Raw genomic sequence first — 21,778 nt, 5'->3', positions numbered from 1 at the left:
GTTTATTTTTGAGGTGAAACTTAATAAATACCTAAATTAGTTTTTCATATTTGGTTTCTAGATTATTATATAAAAAAATAACTAAATATATAAAAGTGATTCATATCCATGATGATACATAATACAATATACATAATATATTTTCTATTCAAATTAATTAATTAAATGATTTTTACAAAGCACACAAGTCTTGTATATCAATGTATAAATTATAAATATTTATAAGCCGCGTACCCACCTAGCGCACAGGCTCACGCGGCAGCCTCGGTATCCGGATCGCGAGCGATGGCTCCTGCGGCAGCCTCAGTCGTTTTGTTCCGCGTGGCCGTGGCCGCCTCGCGAGGCAGGCGAGCCATCATAACTCCGCGAGTAGTCGTAATGGACAGTCGTGGTTTTTCAGCTGCAGCTATTTTCCTAGCTGCTTATTGTTTAAAGAAACGAAAACAGTCACGTATCAAAAATAACCTACTGGACTCCTGACTGCCCATGATATCAACATTACAGAAGACAAACACGGCAAGAGACAAAACTTGAAGTAGCTTCGCGCGCGAGTCAAAACATAACCGTCCCCACCTAACGCACAGCGCTCACTGAGGCACCTTTGAGCGCGTCAAGTTTACCGACAACAGATGGCTCGGGGCCGAGCCGTGCTCGGTCGGGCAAACGCGCGCCCGAGGCACGTCCACACCAGCCGAGGCATTGGCTCGCGAGCCTGTGCGCTAGGTGGGTACGCGGCTATTTGTAATTAAAATTTAAAAACTGTACAATAAAAGAGCGTGGATATAAAATTTATAAATACTCTAATATTTATGTATCAGTGGCCGGCAAATTCTATACCATAAGTTCAAACTCAAAACATAAATATTTCAGAAAATAACAGTTTAATCAAGAACCATGTTTCACAGAGCCCTCTTAAATAAACTACTAGTAACAAAACATTTATTGCTACAACACGAAGCCTACAAATAGATTTTGTGCCACAATCTCATTGTGAGAAGTAGAGGAGTATTTCAACATTTATTTTGATAAATGTTACCTTTAAAATTACATGTTACATTCTTTTCTTTAAATAAATAACTCTTTAAACTTGCATCATAACCTTTCTTTTCACTTTGAATATATACTTGTACCTACAAGTCATGATTTGCCAACCACCGTTCTCTATCCAAATATACTTTACATATTGAATGAACGTTGGAAGCGTTTGAAGAGGCAGTAAATGAGGACCGTTGCTAGAATAATTATGAGCAGTATGTACAATACTGTGTACAGTGATGGTCACTCACGGTATTGATGGTTTTTGTCTGTCAGCGGGACGTAGATCACACTCATCAGTTTCTTGACCGTTGTTGTACCATCTGCTGCCTTATCAACCTGTAAGAAATCACATAAAAAGACATGTTGATAGATTAAGTAATAAAACAAAGATGAGTTGAGATTGGTTTAGTAGTAAAGTGCTCTGGATATCTCACATCTATCTATATATATAAAAGAAAGTCGTGTTAGTTACACTATTTATAACTCAAGAACGGCTGAATCGATTTGACTGAAAATTGGTGGGCAGGTAGCTTAGAACCAGGAAACGGACATAGGATAATTTTTTCCCCGTTTTATATTTTTTATTCCGCGCGAACGGAGTCGCGGGTAAAAGCTAGTTATTAATATATTCTGTTTCATACCTGTGTAAGATGTTGTTCTCCTCCTTCAGGACCGACTGGCACAATGAGACGTCCTCCAGGCTTCAGTTGGTCTATTAACTGGATGAAAATACTATGCTTACAAAACAGTACAGACAAGATGTTAAAAATTGAAGCATTATTAATCATATCTTTGACACCAAAGTATATGGTAGGGAAGTGAAACAATAAACTTGGGGTGAAACATAACATACATATTTTAACAACATAGGTAAATTTCAATAATACTCTGTTCAACTTTTTTATAGTTGCATGTTTCAGTTTGTTCACATTTTAAATTTTATTGAAGCAGTTAAAACAGAATCAAATATAAAGCACAGTTACATTATTAACTTGCTAATTCAAGTAACATACAAAATATTGGTATTATATACCTTGCAGAGTGTAATAAATTGAAATGTATATTTCTAGAATCATATTATCTACTTACAGCCTGTGGCAGACTTGGTGCTGCTGCCCCAACATGAATAGCATTGTATGGTGCCTCAGCTGGATATCCTTTTCGTCCATCACCAGCTGAAAAAAGTAACATGTTTTAGAAAATATAGCTCAAAAGTAGTTAAGCATCAAATTTCTTAATACTAAATCTACATTGTAGTGGTTGGTATTTTGTAAAGTGAACACTGTTAATTCTAATTTAAAATAATTGATTTTACTAAATTGCCAAGGAAAGAATTTTTGCTGTGAAATCACTAAATTTAAATTATACTCACAAATAAGTTTAATTCTTCCAGATGTAAGTAAATCGGGGTTGCCATTTTGTATGTTTTTGGTAGCAAGAGATACAAGTTCTGGGATATGCTCAATTCCTACAACAGTTCCATTATCACCAAGCATGATTGCCATACAAGCTGTTAGATAACCAGAACCCGATCCCACATCCAGAGCCTTCTCACCAGGAACCAACTGGTTATGTAGCCTTTCAAGGGCATGAGCATGCTATATTTAACATAAAACAAATGATTTACTTATTACATAAAACATACTTTATTAAATATGTAACATGTGGAAACTGCATGATTTTTTATTTTTTGACTATTTTTGCAAGATTTCCCAAAAATCATTATTTTAAATCTTATAAAAACAACAATAAATATTTTTACCATATGTGGAGCGCTAATGGTAGCAGCATATCCTATAGATTGTGGAGAGTCTTGATAAGGTGTATATGGACAGTAAAATTTCCGATCAACCGCGCTCATTGCATTAGCTACAGCGACAGTTTTTATAATTCCATTAGCTGAAAAGTAAAACAGAAGAGAACTAATTTTTTAGGCATCATAAAATTTATAATTATTTATTTTATTAGATTTAAATAATTATACAAATTTACAGAATACTTTGCAATAAAAAAAATATTTTTCAATCTAAACAAATGTATGCGCAATAACATAATACATACGATATTATGATAAAATTAGATATACCTCGAAGGTTCCTTATCATATCAGCATTATTTACACCATGACTTCTCCACGCCATTACTGTAATTATAGCTGTGACTAAAAATAAAGAAGATTTATTCCATAGGGGCCCAATTTTTACGGTTTTTATTTACTTTCCAGGAATAAAAATTTGACAGCAAAACTGCTGACAAGCGTGACAAGCAGACGCAGTTCGCAGACTATGCTATCAATCTGTCAACCTCAAACGTTGAGTATGAAGTAATAATATGTTACCCATTTTATTCTTTGGTGAAAAGCTCTAGCGATGCGATAAGTAAGATACAAGTAACCCAGAAGGACCAGAAGGAGGAGGCTCCAGGAGGAATACGTAATTGTAGAAAAGGTTTTTTTTATCTTATAAGGTGGCAAACGAGCAAGCGACCACCCGATTCGCTGAAATAGCGAAGCGACCACTGCCCCTAGACATCCGCAATTTCAGATGCGTTGCCTACCTTTATTCAACAGAGGAGGGGACTGTTCAGAAAGAGAATATTTCCCCTTACTGTGTGTACCATTCCTCCGACAAATTCCCATCCATTCCTTCATAAGGAAGGAAAGGCTGGGAAGGGAGAGGACCGAAATTAGTCCTCCGCACCACACTCAACAGACGAAACCCAAAATTGCTTGTACTTCACGCCTGTCTTCTGTGTGGTCGTGGTATTTCACCGGACGAACTGGCCAATTCGTGCAACAGATGTTGTTGCTGGTTGCTGGTATACCACTGTTAACGTTTTCTTTTCAAATGGCAAATTGCAACCGCCAACTGCCAAGTTCATTAATATACATTGAAAGTTTATTGACAGCCTCATCGATGATATTTTTGCAAATGTATAATCAACAATCATTTGCAATAATGTCTGTTCATAATTTCAAAATGTATTCTAAACCAATGAAATTTTATAAATTTAGTCTAAAAACCTTATTTTAACTAAGTGCAACCCGGACTTAATCAAAAAGCTCAATTTATGTACAACTCTATGAGTTGTAATCGAACTTGTATAATATAATAAAATATTAATTCATAATAAATCAAGTTCTGTAAGAACCATCGAAAATCAAAAATATTCATAGCCGATTTTGCTCAACATCTCCAGTGAATTGTCAAATAAGTCAAAGAGTATATAAAAGAAATGAAATAAATTGTCAAACTAATCATCATTATAAACTGTATGCAAAAATATTATTTTGATTTATTGCAAAATAAAGGAATTTATGTTGTTGGTCGGATTAGATTCTGTAATTGTTTTGCGGAGCAACTTCTGTTAACTTCACTACTACTCTAGGAGCCTGATAAAATAGAAAATTTATCACACAAAGTGAACTTTGTGAGTTAATATTTATTGCTTGATCCATTTGGTTTTGTAGAATAAACTTAAATGCAACACTAATTTAACATCGATTTGCTGTCATTAATATAAACATGGTGTGCGACGGACCAGATCCACCCGAAAATTCTCCAAATAATTTGACTCCACCTCCAAGACATGAGCTTATAAATGGTAACAATGAAGAGAGTGATGATGAACAAACTGAATACTTCGGTTACGAGCCACTACCACAAGGTCCTGATGGTGCCATTACGGATTTTGGAGATAGAGACGAAGAAGATTCAGACAGCACAGTTAGTTTATAATTTATATTAATAATATATAACTTTAAAGAATAATATAAAGATTAAGGTAAAAGTGACTAAGGACAAAAGTGCAATAAGTATAAAAGAGTCAGAGACCTCTTAAAACTCTTTATACCAATGAAATTTTAAAAATGATTTCTTTACTATTTTAATAATATGTGAGAAAATATATGAATATTAGACTACACCTGAAACTGTTTTACTTTGTTTTAGTATGCAGAGGATCAGGAAGTACCTTCACAAGATGTGCCTGCAATAGAGCCCATAGAAAATGTGCTAGTTAGGGAAGTTTGGAGCACCCCTAGATCTACAGATTCTATACAAATGGACAATGAAAGAGCACAAGAGGTTATTTTTTTTCTATTCAATTTTTAACAATCTAAACTATATGGTAATGTTCAGGCATCTACTGTTGCTTCCATTCCTTTAACAGATTCCCTGATTATGAGGTTATACTTTGTTATTTTCAACCAACTGATTAATTTGTGCTTATGTCTTTCTCAACATTAATAATTATTCAAAAGATTAATAAGTTGGACTAAATATCACATCCACCCAGAAAGGAAGCTTGGTTAACTTTCTAGGTCATATATATATTAATATATTGAAAAAAAAAAATGTTTGTATTACATAAGTTCACATACAACTTTAATTTATCTTTGGATTAATTTCACAGGTAATGTCAGCAATGGCTAACTTTGCATTACCGGAAGCATCAATACCAGAGTGGGCACAGAGTATATCAGAAGAACAATGGAAACAAACTCTTAATGATAGATTAGAGAGATTAAGAAATAATAGTTAAATTGTTACATAACTATTTAGGCGTTTGCCAATTAATTAGCAAAATATGATTTTTTTCCAATTGATTGATTCTATGGATTTAAATACTTAATTCCAACTGAGAGTTTTTACTGTCAAAATACTTGTATAATAACATATTGCCAGCATTTTCATTGCCTTTCAACAGAGACACTAACATCTTACTTCTACCAATATTATAAATGTGAATGTTTGGATGGATGGATGTTAGAAGGTATCTCCGGAATGGCTGCATGGATCTTGCTGAAGTTAGGCATAGTTAGAGAATGTAGCCTGGAAGAACACATAGGCTACTAATGAAGTTTTCTTTTAATTCCGCTCGGACGGAGTTGTGGGTGACAATTAGTAAAAATAAAAGTTTTAGCAAAAGGGTTATATATAGTAAAGTAGTGGTATTTTAAATTAAAATATATTAACATTTTTATAAATAATAAAATCATATAGTTCTTAAAGTGTAAGTTATGTAAGCACTGTTTAAATGGTTTCAACTAAATGTGTTAAAAAAGTTTTGTTATTTTATTATTAAATAATAATTTTCAATTACTCAAATTTCCCAATAGCAATTGTACATTGTTAAGATGTGATTAAAATTTAATTTTTACATTAAACCCCTGTACACTTACATTTTGTTTTTTAAAGACAATTTGCGTTGTCAATCTTTGCCTTTTACAGCTACATGAGTAATATCTATATATGAGTAACATCTATCGTTATATATATAAAAGAAAGTCGTGTTAGTTACACTATTTATAACTCAAGAACGGCTGAATCGATTTGACTGAAAATTGGTGGGCAGGTAGCTTAGAACCAGGAAACGGACATAGGATAATTTTTACCCCGTTTTCTATTTTTCATTCTGCGCGGACGGAGTCGCGGGTAAAAGCTACTGAGTAATATTTGCATCCCAGACACTCATTGGCTAACTCCTCACAAAATGTCATGTGTTGTTATGTTTCAAAACCGTTTGTTGAATTTTTCAATTAACATGTGTATTAGAACTTTTAATATCAAATAAAATACTGAGTACAATGTCATTTACATCACCATGTCATTGATCCACTTGTAACTTGTACAGAAACGGAACTTACCATTTTTGTTTCATTATAACCCCGAGTTTCCACCGGTGAAAAACTTAATACATATTGTTATTACTATGACTTAATTCGTCAGTGGAAACCCACGGTTTATTAAAAAATATTGTATGATCTACTTCCCTAATAAGATATTCGATTTTGCTGGGCAGACGCTGGTCTGGTCAGGTTGGTCTTTACGTCTAATTTAGACTTTAGACGCCAGTGGGACCTAATAAATATAAGTTGCTTGTAATACTTAAAAGATTATAAAAATAAAATGCCATCAATAACAAAAAATATTTTTATTACTAATTAACAAAATAAATTAAACGGTGGGATCAAATACAAGTGCACTGAATGTGATGAGTTTTGTCTTTTCGTTTCTGATGAACATGAAGAATGGTGAATCCGCGTAAAACTGTTCCGACGATCGCGCCAAAATAGCGCTCGTTGCTGCAACCGCTTCCGTGCCGTATTCTGCAATTAGTTATTACCACAGATAATATAAACATTCAACGAAATTTATGGCGGCTCGTGATTTACCTGCAAGACTTACAAGAGCATGCCTTGCGTGTGCCCGGTAGGCCGTAGAAGATGGAAGTAAATTACCCGCAGATAGCTAATAATACTGTGTTCTGCGCCTCTTTCGAAATTGTGAACCGTCGTAAAGTTTTAATGGTATAGTTATCTTTAAAAATGTTATGGGGGTTGTAAAACCTTGACATTACTCATCGCATAAATTTGATAATTTTGGTTGTACATTATGCCGTAGTAAAAAAAGGAATTATGCGGGATACCAATTTTTTTTTTCAGTAGTACAATTAATTCAGTAATTTATTATTATTTAAACTATTACAAAGTTACTTGTCACCATAAAATATATGTTGTTTTGTATAAAATAAAGGTACTATTCAGATACAAGGATACTGGACAATCAATGTGCCAATGTAGACGATCGTAACGCATACAAATATCTCATTTGCAGTGCGCAAGCGTAATATTAAGTACCTGAAATATATGTTTTCTAGTATAATGCTAAAGACTAAGGAAAACATTACAATATTTATTTTTGTAAGTATCTAGTTTAGAAATAGAATAAAGCAGATCTTTACTAATATTTTTTTGGCTATTATTTCAAAATATACACACAATTGTTACGATCTTCTATTGCATTGTAAGACCTCTGATGATACAGATTGTAGTTTTAAGACCATGAATGTAAACTTTCATATAATGGTTTTGTGGGCGTTACAATTAACATAAGGACGATGATCAAGGATACGGGAGTTTGGTGTTTAAAGAATTCGGGTACCAAAATACCTTAAAAACTAGTAAGGAATATAAGAAATATTCTCTACGAATTATATCTGTTAGTAACAAATAATAATTTATATCACAATTAAAATAAGTTACGGTTTACTCTCTTGTCTTTTTATAGACACGTGACGTAATGTCGCAATTATTGCGTTAATTAACCGCTCTATTAACATTCTTATTACGTTTAATGATTTAATATTAATAAGTTAACTACTTGTTAACTATAAGTTAACATATATAGTTAATCTGTTAATTTTTTACCAAAATGTATTTGTTATATATCATTGCTGTTATTACTATATATATTTACATAAAATATAGTCGAATCTGGATAAGCGAGAAACCTCTATAAGCGAGAGACATTTTCCGGTCTCAACAGACGACCTCTATATACGAGACACTCAAGTTAGAGAAAAACCTTTTTAAGCGAGAAAAATATCGCGGTCACTTTCACTCTCGCTTACTCAGGTCCGACTGTATTTATATTTAATACGCACCGTTAATTTTAATTTTCACTTCGTGCATGACTGAATCAACATAAACACCTGGATTCATAAGATTGTTGACTATATTCTTAACTCTTCTTCCTTCTACATTGCCTTCGTTAATTCTAGTTAATATTTCATCGACAGTTCTGTTTGCAATCATATTTGTGTCTATCATTAAAGCGAAATTAGCTTCGCGTGGATCAAACATGGATTTTACTCCTAGTTCTTTTAGATGTGATTCTAAATTTATGTCGCTTTTGATTTCCATTTTAGGGAACCTCACAACAGTGTCCAACCGAGTCATCTGGTTAATTAAACTATCGATCTTGGAGTAATCCAAACGCTCCATTAGATCTGGCAGTGACAATTCGTTAGGCATACGAGGTTTTAACGCGTACATTGTCGTAGTACTATCATTGTATGGAAACGCGATCATATGAAGACCTGAGAAAAAGAATCGTTTATTATTTCTTTAAAAATTATAAATTCGAAACGAAAAGGTGTAAAATACCAACCATCTTTTGCAGAATGAATATAATTGAATTGACCCAAATTTAACATGAGATCAGCAGTGATTTTGTCTTTTCCTCGCATGAATGACATCCTGTAATATAAAACAAGGTATATAAAATAATAGGTTTTTGTTTTATGTGTGGTTAATTAATGCCTAATTACACCTAATTTAGGATTAACTCGGACCCCTCGATCGGGACTTAATTGATCGGATTTGGTATAAGTTTACTAAGATATATACTAATTATACTAACGAACGAAGGGGAAACACTGCTGTATATAGTTTAAAATAGTAGTCGTATTTGATATTATATTAAGCTATCACAATAATTATAAATGCAATTTACAGGTTAACTGATGTACTAGGTGTCGGGTAAACTGGTTGTAAATAAAATACATACTTCCTGGTGTGTTCAGGTAAGAATGGTCTCGCCCACTGTCCACTGAAGTATAGAGCACTTAATAGCACCACTTTAGTACTCACAGGCAATGATTCCTTTAAGAAATTATCAATTTGGCCCTTGGTTTGCGTGCTCACCCAACTAAAAAAAAACAACGCTTTATTTTCTTAACAACTTTTAAAGTTGGATAATTAATATTTGCGGTTGCGGTTAACCAAGAAAATACACGATTTTATTCATACATAAAAAATGAACAAATGTTACATTGTTTTTTCTTTTTACATTCAAGATTTTTTTTTAGTTAAAGGTACTCGTTGGTTATGATTACTTAGATCAACCAATTTGAAAAAAAAAAAAAAACAGTAGAATAATCTATATATATAAAAGAAAGTCGTGTTAGTTACACTATTTATAACTCAAGAACGGCTGAATCGATTTGACTGAAATTTGATGGGCAGGTAGCTTAGAACCAGGAAACGGACATAGGATAATTTTTACCCCGTTTTTTTTATTCCCCGCGGACGGAGTCGCGGGTAAAAGCTAGTCTAATATATAAAATTCTCGTGTCACAGTTTTCGTTCCCGTACTCCTCCGAAACGGATTGACCGATTCTCATGAAATTTTGTGAGCATATTCAGTAGGTCTGAGAATCGGCCAACATCTATTTTTCATTTTTTTTTAACTGCGCGCGGACGGAGTCGCGGGCGACAGCTAGTTTAATATAAAAAGATTTATCAATTGGGTAACACATATTGGAAAAAGAAATAATAAAAATATTACATTAATTTTAGGAATAATATTACACCCGCATAAATACTAAGATGCTAATAATTAAGACAGTTTGTCGCCGGTCTTGTGGACGTGTGCACGCACCCAGTGTCGCACAATCGGGCAGTCAAACCTGTCTCCAAGGCCTCTTAGTATTTTGTTGGGGCTGTCCCGCACTCTGCGTAAAAGCGACGCTATCCGTTTGCGCAGCACGGCGTTAAAGCCGTCAGTGTGCGCATGCGCAAACATCTCGGATGCGCTACAGTGGCGGGGAAGCCCCAGCAGCATCCTAAGGCTATTGTTGTATTGTACACGAAGGGCGCTGAGAGCCCGCTGCGTGTAGCTAACCCACAGATTACACGTGTACAAAGTTTGGCAATACGTCTTAAAGAGCATGATTTTAACATCTGTACTACATCGCGAGAATCTGCGAGCCAGCATGTTACAGCGGACAGCCATCGCCCTTCGCTCTCTTTCAATGTCGTTGTCGTCCTTCATGTCCTCAGTTACGACATGTCCGAGATATTTGAAGGACGACACCTTTAGTAAGGCAATATCATTTAATTTGATAGGAGGAACATGTTCTATCTTGCGACCCCTGGCTTGGAATACCATTAGCTCGCTCTTGCGGACATTGTAGATGAGGCCATGAGTTATGAACATTTACATTCACAATTTATTAACAAGATTAACAATCTTTTTATATTATTTTAATGTATCAATTGTACTTTTAATTACAACAAATAATTTATGCATGACAAAATAACTGGAGCAAGGGCGATATAAATCTGCATCAAATATGTTTGTTTTTGCACATTGTACTACCTGTACCTACAATACGTGTAAAATTGTACATAAAACGAATTATTGTTTAAAAAAATCAAATTATATTTTGTTAACTATTTCGTTTTCTTTTTTCAAATTGATTTTTTTATTTGATTTGTAATTGCATAGCGAATTTCTTATCAACTGTTCATTATTTATACTTGCAATTATCTAAAATATTGCGTGGCAGTCAAACTAATTTTAAACGTCATCTTTAAAATACACTATTATATTAATAAATTCGCAGTTATTAATATAAAAACAATCCATGATCTATTATACTAACTCATTTATAGTTTCCTTGACATTCATACTGTCAGTAAAATTGACAGTTAGGACTTCGCCCCCGTAGACCCGGGCCAGATACGCGCGGTAGGCCTCGCGTAATTGTGACCGGCTGTCCATAAACACTGCGTCAGCAAATATGGTCTTACTCCACGTATCATCTGAGTTCACATGTCGCAAAAGTTCTCCGAACAATTCGTGATTTTGTCGGTTCAATAAAATATCTACGAAAAAATAAAACATCCTCTAAATAAGTACTGCAATAGGTGTTACATGTCACTCATGTAAAAATTAATAAAACAGTAAATTGACATGCTAAATTTAAAATCACCCGAAATCGACAGTTTCGAGGTAGCACAGTTTACTGTAAAAATAGAGCTAGTGATCGTTTTAAATACAAACTTAAAAAGCTTTGACCTATTAGTTTTAACTTAATGAGGACAAAAAAGAAAAGAAAGGTTTTTAACGTGCAATTCAATTGTTTTCTCACAATTAAAAGTTATTAAAGGAAAATGGCGCGGAAGTGTTGTAGGCGCATCATCCTTTGTTGTCTTTTACCTTCGGAAAATCCAAGTGCCCCGGCAAGTTCGTCATATGACCTCCCTACGCTGCCCAGCAGAGTCATTGCCAGCAGACCTGTTCGATATTAACTACTTATAGGAAATAAAAATAAACTCCTTAAGCAGTGTAATTAAATTGAATAAAACATTAATCTCTTCATAATAAATAAAAAAGAAATAAAATAAACAAGCAGTTCATTTTTATTATAGGTTCCTATTAGGTTTTACCAACACCAGTCACGTCAACGTGAATTTAGTCACGTCAATATCGTGACGTTTGGGAACCTTATTTTAATATTTACTTCCAATAATATTTCACCGCGAATAACAAGTGGACAATACAATATTAGTAGCGTGGCGATGTCATGGTAGAAACTGAGATTTATGTTTATGAAATTATATTTATAGTACTAACGGTCTTTAAATCTTGAAAAACTGTTTTAAAACTTACAAGATATGCTCGCCGGTGAGATGACTATGTTCTTATCGGGATATTTTTTCATCATTTTTGATAACAATTTGAACCCGAATTCATTTATCGAGTTGACAAGTCTATTACTCTCTTCATTATAACTAAAAGAACTGAAACTAAGAGAAAAGTTACAAAATAAGCTCACTAAAATTGAGAACTTATTTGAATCTATGTAAATAAAAGTTGAGAGACCAATGTCTTTAATTTCTTTCGGTTTTGGGATTTTTAGTCAAACGTTATCCTTTCTGATTTAGGGATGGACTAAATAAATTATTCATTTAAAATTAATTAAATATTTGTACTTATGACATGAAATTATAAATCTAGCTTAAAATATTAAGTTATTGATAACCTTATTTACCTGGGTAATTGAATATCCATTTGAGCATAACTCAGTTGTGTAAAAGCAACGAAACTCAAAAAGAGGAATATTTGCATTTTGATAATTTCTGTAAAGAAATTAAGTAAAAGTAGAAAGATTTCTCTACCTTAAAATTAACGAATTTGATACATAAATAGTAGGCTCAACAAGTATTTATAGTTTAGTTCATAGCTTTTTTTTACGTGATAGTTTACTTAATGTCGCTCCACTTCAATAGAGGCCACGGTCATGACTTAGGCAAATTATACATTTCAAGAATTATTGTTATTCATATCTATTGATAAATCAGCAACTTTGACCTCAGACCTCATGCATACCGAAATCTTCTCTATAGTGTTTATCATTTTTGTATCCTGTTTATAATATTTATGTTTCTTCAAATATTTTATAACTACTACGGTGTAATGTCGAAAAATATGTTGAAGCAACCATGCAGTGATGAAAATGAGAGAAAGTCAGATTTTCAATCCAAGGAGAAAAGTCAGATTAATTTTTGCCGCCTTAACCGAAGCGGAAAAACGTAACCGCTTTTTAAAATAATTCCAGTGGCTTTATTGTGACAGTTCTTAGTTGACGATATCAGATCACCAATCAATTTAAAATTACCTACTTTCCTAATGTTCCAATGGTTTGTGTCGAACAAAATCCATTCATCTTTACATGATTTTAAACTTTCTCCGGCAACAGTAGTGCGTATTTTTTTAGATACTAAATCCATTAAATAATATAAAATGTATGTATTACGTAAAAATGTATAGAATTAGGTTTTGTAATTATTTGTTAATAAACTTGTGTTTACTATATTTTAACACCCTAATTGATTCTGCACATCGCATGATCGAAACCATTATTTAAATTGTGAAGTGAAAATAATATTTATAAACGCATACAATAAGAAAATACTTACAAAAATTTTTAAGTACTTCAAATAACATGAATTTGATCCAAATTTATGAGAAATTGATTAAAAATACATCATAACAAAACGTAAGTAACGTGCAAATTAACGGTGATTTAAACACGACTGCCCACACGATAGTCTGTTGTGCAACTGAATAATCCTTGAAATGAGTTGTGATGGGGACAAAAGGTGACGATACAGCAGTCGCATGCGATTCTCTCGCGTCACTGTATCAAGAGTAAATATACACGGGAGCTTTCAGAAATTTTAATGATTCAAACAATTTATCGATAAACATCTACGTATAACAAATGTCTTCAAGGGAATGTCCGCTACACAAACGTTTGAATGACGACAAATGGGTTTTGTAATAAAACATAGATGATAGATCGCACACACTCTTACGATAATCTTTTGAATGTTTTTCCTAGAATTTTTCCGGGTCAGTTTTCTAAAGTAGAAATATTCTAATAGGCTTCAAATAATTTAATTTTTAAAAGATACAAGGGCGTGGCCAGCCGATGATAAAGGAGGGGGGAGTAGGTGATGATCAAGGGGGAAGCTAGACGCTATCACGCATATAAAAATAACAGTTGTAAGGAAATTCAGGTCTGACATTCAAAGTTCTGCAGTATGTAAAATTATATGTTCTTCGATCCTAAGCTAGCGTTGAACGATCTCGATTGATCGTAGAACAGAAGCAGTTATCTTTTTCAGTATATTTTGATGTTAAGCTGGTTTTTAGGCATAACATCAATAACAGAAATGTTAATTAGTATTGAAATTTTTATCCAACACCTATGCAGATTGGTGTAGGTTTAAACATGCTAAAAATATTGGGGCACGTACTCGTACAATGGATTCACTTAAGTTTTTCCTACCCGAGTAAAACCCTCCGTGACCAGAACCCTATTTAGTATTGTTTGAAGTATAATTTTGACCTATGTAACCATAATTTTGAGAACAAAATTTAAAAATTAAGTAATAATATTGTACCACGCAATTTGTTCTCTCCAGGACTTAATTTGAGCGACGAGGTTAGGGTGAGCGCAGATGGTAAGGACGCATGCCCACAACAGTATTGATTAAGAGCTTGTACGTCGCACGCAACTTGCCTGGCAGCGCGCCAGAAACTTATAGCCAGGATACATACTACAAATGACGATAATTACATTGATGGATATGTTACTTTGAAATAAAGTTATATGGAACATGTTAAAAATTTAACGGCGCCGGATAACCATTTTATTTTATTGAAGTTTTTATAACGTGGCTCTCATAAAAATCATTATTCCCCTGTGAATATTTTGGGTCATCGTTAGAGGGTTTCCATCGTTTTTATTCTAGTTTAAGACTATATATCCTTTCATTGGTACAATTATTAAACCAAAACACAATTTGGTTCAAATGCAATACCTATACAATTAATTTCAGTAGAGTTAATATATTTTTAGGTTTAGACATGAATGATGTAACATTTTCTATAGTTTTCACACTTGTCTAATCGAGTGCGTAAATGAAATATCCATCAATGGCAAAAATCCTGCCCATTCATAAATACGTTCACTCTCGTATACTAGTGTGTACACAGTATGCTAAGTACAACTATAAGAAAGATTCTTGTGAGCGCAGATTATACGTTTTATAAGAGTATTTATTTTATGAAGGTCAATTTATATGTTTTATCAACAACGACCTCATTCTATAACTACATTGAAGTTATAGAGAGAATAACATAATTATAACAACTTTACATAATGAAGTACATCAATTTATTAAACAATAATTAATTTGTAGGGTAAGGAGTAAGGAGAGTTGAATGAAACACAAAAATATCAATCATTTTATAAATATTCGCAAATGTAGGTCAAATGTGGTACAATTAAAATGAGAGGAAATATAATTCATCAACTTTATATCAAAAAGGAAACAATCCTTGCATTGTTTTCTACACTTTATCATTATCTTAATTACGAACTGTAAAAAATTACATCATAACTAACTATCGTGTATAGGAACTTGAGTCTGTTAGCGATCGGGTGAATGCATTACAAAATAAAATAAAAAAATCTTGCGCATATAATTACAATAAAACATTTCGGTGCATACAATAGTCATGTTCACCCCACCTCTAATTTAAGACTCGCTAAACTGAATCTAAAAGCTTCTTAAATTAACCACTTAATTGAACAGAACTTAATTAAAAAATGCAAAACAATTTAATTGTAAAAAGATCTAATATATCAAAGGGAACCTTTGATCTTTGTTGTGATCAGAACACGCGATAGAGTGTAGAAAATGGAATCGTGTACGTATTCACATCAATTGACACTGAAAACCAATAAAACACAACAAGCGAGGTGACTCCTCGCCATTGAAACTACGCAAAGTCAATTAAAATGGCATTTTGAGAAATTAAAATAATAAAGATGTGACTATTTACAAATACAGAACACTTTTAGAATTATAAAATAGTACGAATTAATCAGGTATACGTAGCATTGTATGCGTTTGAGAACACGGTACAAATATTATATTGATGTTGAGTAATGTTTTTCTCTATATCGACGCAACACAAATATTGAATCGACTTGCTCTGTTCACCCCATAATTTTAATTGAATACGAATTCTGTAACTTGTTCTTTGCTTGCTTTATGAATAATTAAAAAAATTTGTGGCAAAAAATCAACATATAACTGTGGGTATTATGAAGATTTTTAAATTTTTTCAAAATACCCACACAAATTTATAAATAACGATTGAATAATGCATACAATTCTGCATATACTCTGGTAATAATAATATATTATTACTAACATTTACTTTTATCAGGGATCAAACATAGTCTTATCCCATTTACAAGCTATAAAAAATGTTTATTTTAAGGAATATTATGCATCCCCCATTCGAAGAGACGTTTTATTGGTTTTAGTCATATGTCAAAGTAAAAAAGCTCTAATGAACATACAGATAATCCTGGTTTACAAACTAATTAATAAGAAATAACCATTTTAATACTTTAAGACATAAATAATAACACATTTTAAACAATTTAACTTGCTTTCTTTGACTTAAAATCTCTTATGTTCTAGATACTTTGACTACACTAATAGTATAACCAAGTCCATTATATTACATTGTTAATAATTATCCTATACTGACATAATGTAAAAGGCGGTAGGCAGACAACTCCTTAAAACTATGGACTCAGAAACAGAGTGTGACAATGAACTAGAAGGGAGGGCTTAATAATAATATGACAAATTCACTGGATTTTATAATTATAGAAATTAATATCTTACAAATAACCCCAATAAAGTTTTAATTAATTAATCAAACACCCATTGTTTTGTGGATTAAGCGGATAACAAGCGCAAAATACACAAGACATATCGAGTGAGATTTTTTTTTAAACATTGAACATACAACTCTAGCCTCGACGATTCAAGTATGCAACATTTGCATCGGAACTGTCTAGTCTAGTGGGACTGGAGTACATGAGAAATAAATAACTCGAATCACATCAAAGAACTACAAAGTAAACATAACAGCATCCAACAGAGCTAGAGAGATTCCATATGATTACGCATTATCAATACAAATTATCGGAACGTATAATAATGAAAATGATGGTTTTAATTATTTCTAAATGTCAAAATGAAGGAATCTCTGTAAAACTATCGGATAAGCAGCATCTCATACAACTGTCACTATATCATACATCCACATAAATAGCTAAATAAACATAACACACATACACACATTCTTAAACTACCAATATGGTGGCTCGAACTAGCGTAACTTAATAATGAATTAATGATCAGTCTTAACAAATTCATATGATCCCCGATAAAGGAGCACGGCACTGGTTTATTTCTTCACTAACGTCATTCATCACTCTGTTGCCGAGTCTTAACTAAACAATGTCTCAAAACTTACACAAGAAAAAAAATATCAACAAAAGCACTGCTGGTTAAGTTTTAACAAAATAAAATGACAGCAATTTGAAGCGAATAATAATTAAAACACAGGACCGTTTTAGTTAAACACGTCGGGGGTCTTACATCTATTCAAAGTATTTTAAAATGTTCACGAATCCTTCAATCGTACAAATCGATGATCAAATCACCATAAAAACTGTAGATTTGACTATAAATCGATAGTATCAAAGCTAAGTAAAGAGACATCGGCCATCAATCGTAGCCAGCTCGATTGAACCAACACTCCACCGAGCAGCACATTCAAACCTGCTCGGTAGAATTATTTGCTATTTTCACAATATTAAATTTACATATGGGTAGAATAATGAACATACTTGTCCCTTTTTTTACATATTTAATTCAAGATTTATATTTAACCAAGTCCTAAACCATTACTATGCTTATCGTAAGCAATATATCTACTTGAATTAAATATAACTTACAAATCATGCTTCAATTAAACTACACTTCACAAGTATTACACTAAAACTATGCTCGAAGAGATTCGAACATATGGAATGCTCTTAATTATAATTTCTAACCCAAATATTTGTGGGCAATGTGAAAGCCACTTGATAAATAACTATCATTATATAATATAAAGAAAGCACTGGGACTTGTAACACAAACACTACACTGGACATCATATTTTTTTTAGATCAAATCAACATTTAATTTTATTCACCCACTTTTTAAAACTGACTTAGTTAAGTCAATAAAATAGTAATACATACGTAACTTTTACGTACAAACCTTACACGCAATAGAACCTATAGAGCATTCAAAATACATACAAAAATTGTATAGAATGAAATGGAGATACTTAAAATATTATAGTTCCCGCAAAAACTGATTCAAAAACTGTCATAAATAATAATTTATTGAGAATATGACGAGCTTGTAGTTGCAGTCTTTGTGAGCTCTATACACAATGTCTATGAAACATAATTTAACATATTATATACCATTCAAATGAGTAATTGCAAGTTGAAAACAACTTAAATCGCCGCATGCCTAAACTATTCTTGTTTTACAATAAACTAGAATACAAATTTACTGTTACAATCATCAATTTCAGCTTTGCTTATTGCTTCCATGATCAATGTTTTGCTGGTTATTTTCAATAGCTAATAATTGATCTAAACTGTCCAAATACACAATTCTAGTCTTAACATTTCTTTATCTACTACACATTTAACAATATCATGAAATAATATTGGCACGCGGCATCCAAATTACTTATTCCTTCATCCTAATCCTATGTAAGTCAGTCATTACAAGTCATAGAAACTGCAGCAAGCCCCGCACTAAATCAAACAGGTTACAAATTACAATCAAATCATTTTCATTATATTTGAGACTAAACTAAGCACAGTGCCGACTGTCAACCACAATGCATCCTTTACAATCACGTATCCATACAATCAATGTGTAAAAAAAAATAAAAAACGCAGACTTATCGATTCGTCACTTTGGAAAATACAATTTAACAACTAAAAATTTTTTTTAAAACTATATTCGAGGAGGGTCAGGGAGTGCTTATTGACCGAATAAATCAGTTCGACTAGCGCAATCACGAGTGCTTGACGACAATGACGCCAGGTCGCGGGGGCGGCGGCGCTCGCTCCACTTTCTTAGTCAGCGCTAACGGAGCATCTCCCGTCTCCTCCCGGAATAAATGATCTCCTTCCAAGTGACGAATAGCCTCTACAATCGTCTCTAAGTTCTGGCGACTTGTGCTAGCTAGGTACAAGCGCGAGGATGCATCATGAGTGGCATCAGGCAACACTTCTACCTCCACTCTCGGTTCCGCCTTAATAGCTGCTTCCAATAAAGGTGCAACAGGAGCCTCAACTACCGGTGCTTCGATCTCATCACCTTCCAGCTTACATAGAGAAACATCAGTTTGTTCATAATGAACAGGGTGTGTTAAGTCTCTCCCCGTTTCTGGGTAAATCTGTGTCTCCAAAGAGTGCAAACGCTCCTCCAGCAATCTTCGTAGACGTCTCTCCTGCTCTAATTGAGTTTTCAGTTCAGTACTCTCAATATCTTTCTTTTGAGGACCAGTTGATACAGAGATATAAGCAACTGGTTCAGGTGACCTTGATTTGGAGATTGTGTCATCAGTTGAGTCAGGAATAATAGATGACACATGAGAAATAATTTCACTTTTTCTTTTCTTCAATGGTATCTCGCCTCCCTCATGCTGGTTCAGCAATCTCTTTAATTGACAATTTTGTGACAATAGCCTTGTTTTTTCTTGTTCCAAGGAGTAGATGTACTCTGCTGTTTGCTGTAGTATCGCTGCCTGTAACAGTATTATATTAAACTGTTAACTTAATTAAAACACAATACCTACAACCCAAACCTAGTGGAGCATGAGGAAAATTTTTATTGATTCAAATTATCAGATTTTTTATATGTTTCAAATTATCTTCTGTAAAAATTATTTAAAAAAATCAACATAAGCAAGTTTTCATATCTTACTAAAATTACAATTGCAAATATTTATTTGAATGGATGTTTGAAAGTATCTCTGGAATGGCACAACAGATCTTGATGAAATTTTTCATAAATGTAGAGCATAGTCTCGAAGAACACATAGGCTACTAATAAAGTTTTTTTTATTCCGCATGGCAGTGCTAGTATATCATACACACAGTAATGCTTCATATGCCTCATAAAATATTCACAAAATCAACAAGAACTGACCTTGCTGAGCTTTTCCCCCTCATGACGGGGTAGAAGTGTCCGTAGAGCCTGGAAGCCAGCATTTATGCTCTGCATGCGCCTCCTTTCATTGCTGTTGGCAATCTCCCTGCGGATTCTCTTCTCTGCCTCCATTGTCTTACTTCCTGAAGTTGAATGCTTTTCACTCCTGAAAAACAACACCTTTGATATTAAAAATTGTACTTCAGAAATGTTGAATTTTTTTGAGTTTTTGGAGAATTGATTTAGCGATACAATTTTTATAGGACAATTCTTTTGTAAATATTCACATTGGAGTAATTTAAAAAAAAAACATAATTTTTTAATATAATTTTATATTGTTATATTACTACAGTTTTAACCTTAATATGCTTCATATTTTCTAATTAATATCTAATAATTTATACACTTTATATTCTAATGTAAAAAAATCAATGTTTATTTACCCGTCACATTATCATCAACGATAGTATACAAACACATGTGTATGAAATAGCGCGTTAGTAAATGAAGCGCCTACTACGCCTATTTGATTTGACCAAACATGGCGGACCAACAGCTGACTATAGACCGGCAAGGGGCGGGAGCGGCCTCAACCCGCGAAATCATGTGTTTGACAGAAACATTACATGTATTTGTACTTTTTTTAAAAAAAAATAAACAATATTTTAACATAAAAATATGCTATTCGCAAGTCTTACTTTGGTCAAAAACTAAAGCCACGCCGGGTGTTCTTACCTGGCAAAAGCGTGATCCGATGCTTCTTCTTCGTATAAGTTGTAGTCTTCTATTTCTAGCAAACAAACGTCATTACCGTGTAATGACATTACTCAGCCGCGATAACACAGTTTAGCGAATTTTCATCTAAATATCTCAATTAATCCCGAAAAACCTCAATTTAGTTCCTTCGATAATCACAATGGCGGGAAATGACAATGAGTTCGGTCAGGTGACGCTATGCAAAATTTAGACAGCGCCAATGAAAACTAAACACACAACACCTTTTAAAACACAATTTAGACAAATATCAATGATATTAATGCAATTATTTATTAATACATTGAATGAATTCTTAAAAAACACTATTAAATTGGACGAAGTCAAGGGCAACACGAGTACCGCGACATATCGATGCGATCATAGACAATTAACCTTTTTTATAAAATTTCAAACCTCTATGATATAGAGTACGAGCGTGGTTTTTTTCGGAAACTTTGTTTTTATATTTAACACATAAAAAAAAAAAAATTGAGGTTTTCAATGATTGAAAGAAATTGCAGACGAATTATAAGCCCTTTACACGTCAAATTATCAGTTTTCAAATAATTGACAAACAAATAGGAAAATTCTCTCATAGGTTATTAAAACTTTTAAAGTCTTAAATTTTACTGATTAGATGGAATTTTCGAAGCATTCTTTTTCAATCTCAATGCGTTTTGAACATAGTTTTTTTTCTTCAAAAATCCAAAAACATTTCGAGTTAAATCTTTCAGTTTCTTGAACGCA

The 21,778-nt window shown here is 33.1% G+C and overlaps 4 protein-coding genes across 5 annotated transcripts; 1 reads left to right on the top strand and 3 right to left on the bottom strand.

Annotated features, from left to right (window-relative positions):
* Positions 1-207: 207 nt before the first annotated feature.
* Positions 208-3,290, bottom strand: LOC106714124 (protein-L-isoaspartate(D-aspartate) O-methyltransferase). Its single transcript, XM_014507073.2, has 7 exons — positions 3,125-3,290; positions 2,801-2,937; positions 2,411-2,636; positions 2,128-2,213; positions 1,680-1,757; positions 1,287-1,374; positions 208-418 (listed from the first exon to the last, which is right to left on the bottom strand). Exons 1-7 carry the CDS (start codon positions 3,177-3,179, stop codon positions 252-254), a joined length of 837 nt encoding a protein of 278 aa, XP_014362559.2. The 5' UTR covers positions 3,180-3,290; the 3' UTR covers positions 208-251.
* A 969-nt stretch (positions 3,291-4,259) lies between these two features.
* LOC106714092 (male-enhanced antigen 1) lies at positions 4,260-5,636 on the top strand. Its single transcript, XM_014507035.2, has 4 exons — positions 4,260-4,363; positions 4,508-4,763; positions 4,989-5,123; positions 5,452-5,636. The coding sequence occupies exons 2-4, from the start codon at positions 4,563-4,565 to the stop codon at positions 5,578-5,580; spliced, it is 465 nt and encodes a 154-aa protein (XP_014362521.2). The 5' UTR covers positions 4,260-4,363; positions 4,508-4,562; the 3' UTR covers positions 5,581-5,636.
* A 1,111-nt stretch (positions 5,637-6,747) lies between these two features.
* On the bottom strand, positions 6,748-12,742 carry LOC106714064 (plasminogen activator inhibitor 1). The gene is made up of 8 exons (XM_045678691.1): positions 12,661-12,742; positions 12,279-12,415; positions 11,826-11,903; positions 11,269-11,491; positions 9,390-9,530; positions 8,991-9,079; positions 8,485-8,919; positions 6,748-7,147 (listed from the first exon to the last, which is right to left on the bottom strand). The coding sequence occupies exons 1-8, from the start codon at positions 12,735-12,737 to the stop codon at positions 6,996-6,998; spliced, it is 1,332 nt and encodes a 443-aa protein (XP_045534647.1). The 5' UTR covers positions 12,738-12,742; the 3' UTR covers positions 6,748-6,995.
* A 5,727-nt stretch (positions 12,743-18,469) lies between these two features.
* On the bottom strand, positions 18,470-21,401 carry LOC106714063 (transcription factor AP-4). 2 transcript variants are annotated; one of them, XM_014506996.2, is made up of 3 exons: positions 21,011-21,401; positions 20,276-20,441; positions 18,470-19,871 (listed from the first exon to the last, which is right to left on the bottom strand). In XM_014506996.2, exons 1-3 carry the CDS (start codon positions 21,097-21,099, stop codon positions 19,137-19,139), a joined length of 990 nt encoding a protein of 329 aa, XP_014362482.2. In that variant the 5' UTR covers positions 21,100-21,401; the 3' UTR covers positions 18,470-19,136. The 2 variants fall into 2 exon arrangements, with proteins under 2 accessions (XP_014362482.2, XP_014362483.2); XM_014506997.2 differs by lacking the exon at positions 21,011-21,401 and adding an exon at positions 20,719-20,839.
* Positions 21,402-21,778: the final 377 nt, after the last annotated feature.

The sequence above is a fragment of the Papilio machaon genome, chromosome 7 (genome assembly GCF_912999745.1).
Source record: "Papilio machaon chromosome 7, ilPapMach1.1, whole genome shotgun sequence".
NCBI classification, from domain to species: domain Eukaryota; kingdom Metazoa; phylum Arthropoda; class Insecta; order Lepidoptera; family Papilionidae; genus Papilio; species Papilio machaon.
Note: the sequence above shows the minus strand (reverse complement) of the source record. Positions and strands in the feature narration are given on the sequence as shown.

Excerpts from the sequence above, each read along its gene's own strand:
- LOC106714124 (XM_014507073.2), bottom strand. The coding sequence starts at position 3,179 with ATGGCGTGGAGAAGTCATGGTGTAAATAATGCTGATATGATAAGGAAC. Across the intron at positions 2,637-2,800 it reads CCATTAGCGCTCCACATATG|CATGCTCATGCCCTTGAAAG; the intron begins GTAAAAATATTT and ends TGTTAAATATAG. Across the intron at positions 419-1,286 it reads AGACAAAAACCATCAATACC|CTAGGAAAATAGCTGCAGCT; the intron begins GTGAGTGACCAT and ends AACAATAAGCAG.
- LOC106714092 (XM_014507035.2), top strand. The coding sequence starts at position 4,563 with ATGGTGTGCGACGGACCAGATCCACCCGAAAATTCTCCAAATAATTTG. Across the intron at positions 4,764-4,988 it reads AAGAAGATTCAGACAGCACA|TATGCAGAGGATCAGGAAGT; the intron begins GTTAGTTTATAA and ends ACTTTGTTTTAG. Across the intron at positions 5,124-5,451 it reads ACAATGAAAGAGCACAAGAG|GTAATGTCAGCAATGGCTAA; the intron begins GTTATTTTTTTT and ends TTAATTTCACAG.
- LOC106714064 (XM_045678691.1), bottom strand. The coding sequence starts at position 12,737 with ATGCAAATATTCCTCTTTTTGAGTTTCGTTGCTTTTACACAACTGAGT. Across the intron at positions 11,904-12,278 it reads CTCACCGGCGAGCATATCTT|GTCTGCTGGCAATGACTCTG; the intron begins GTAAGTTTTAAA and ends AATATCGAACAG. Across the intron at positions 9,531-11,268 it reads GTCAAGGAAACTATAAATGA|TTGGGTGAGCACGCAAACCA; the intron begins GTTAGTATAATA and ends GTTTTTTTTTAG.
- LOC106714063 (XM_014506996.2), bottom strand. The coding sequence starts at position 21,099 with ATGTCATTACACGGTAATGACGTTTGTTTGCTAGAAATAGAAGACTAC. Across the intron at positions 20,442-21,010 it reads TCGGATCACGCTTTTGCCAG|GAGTGAAAAGCATTCAACTT; the intron begins GTAAGAACACCC and ends GTTGTTTTTCAG. Across the intron at positions 19,872-20,275 it reads AGGGGGAAAAGCTCAGCAAG|GCAGCGATACTACAGCAAAC; the intron begins GTCAGTTCTTGT and ends ATACTGTTACAG.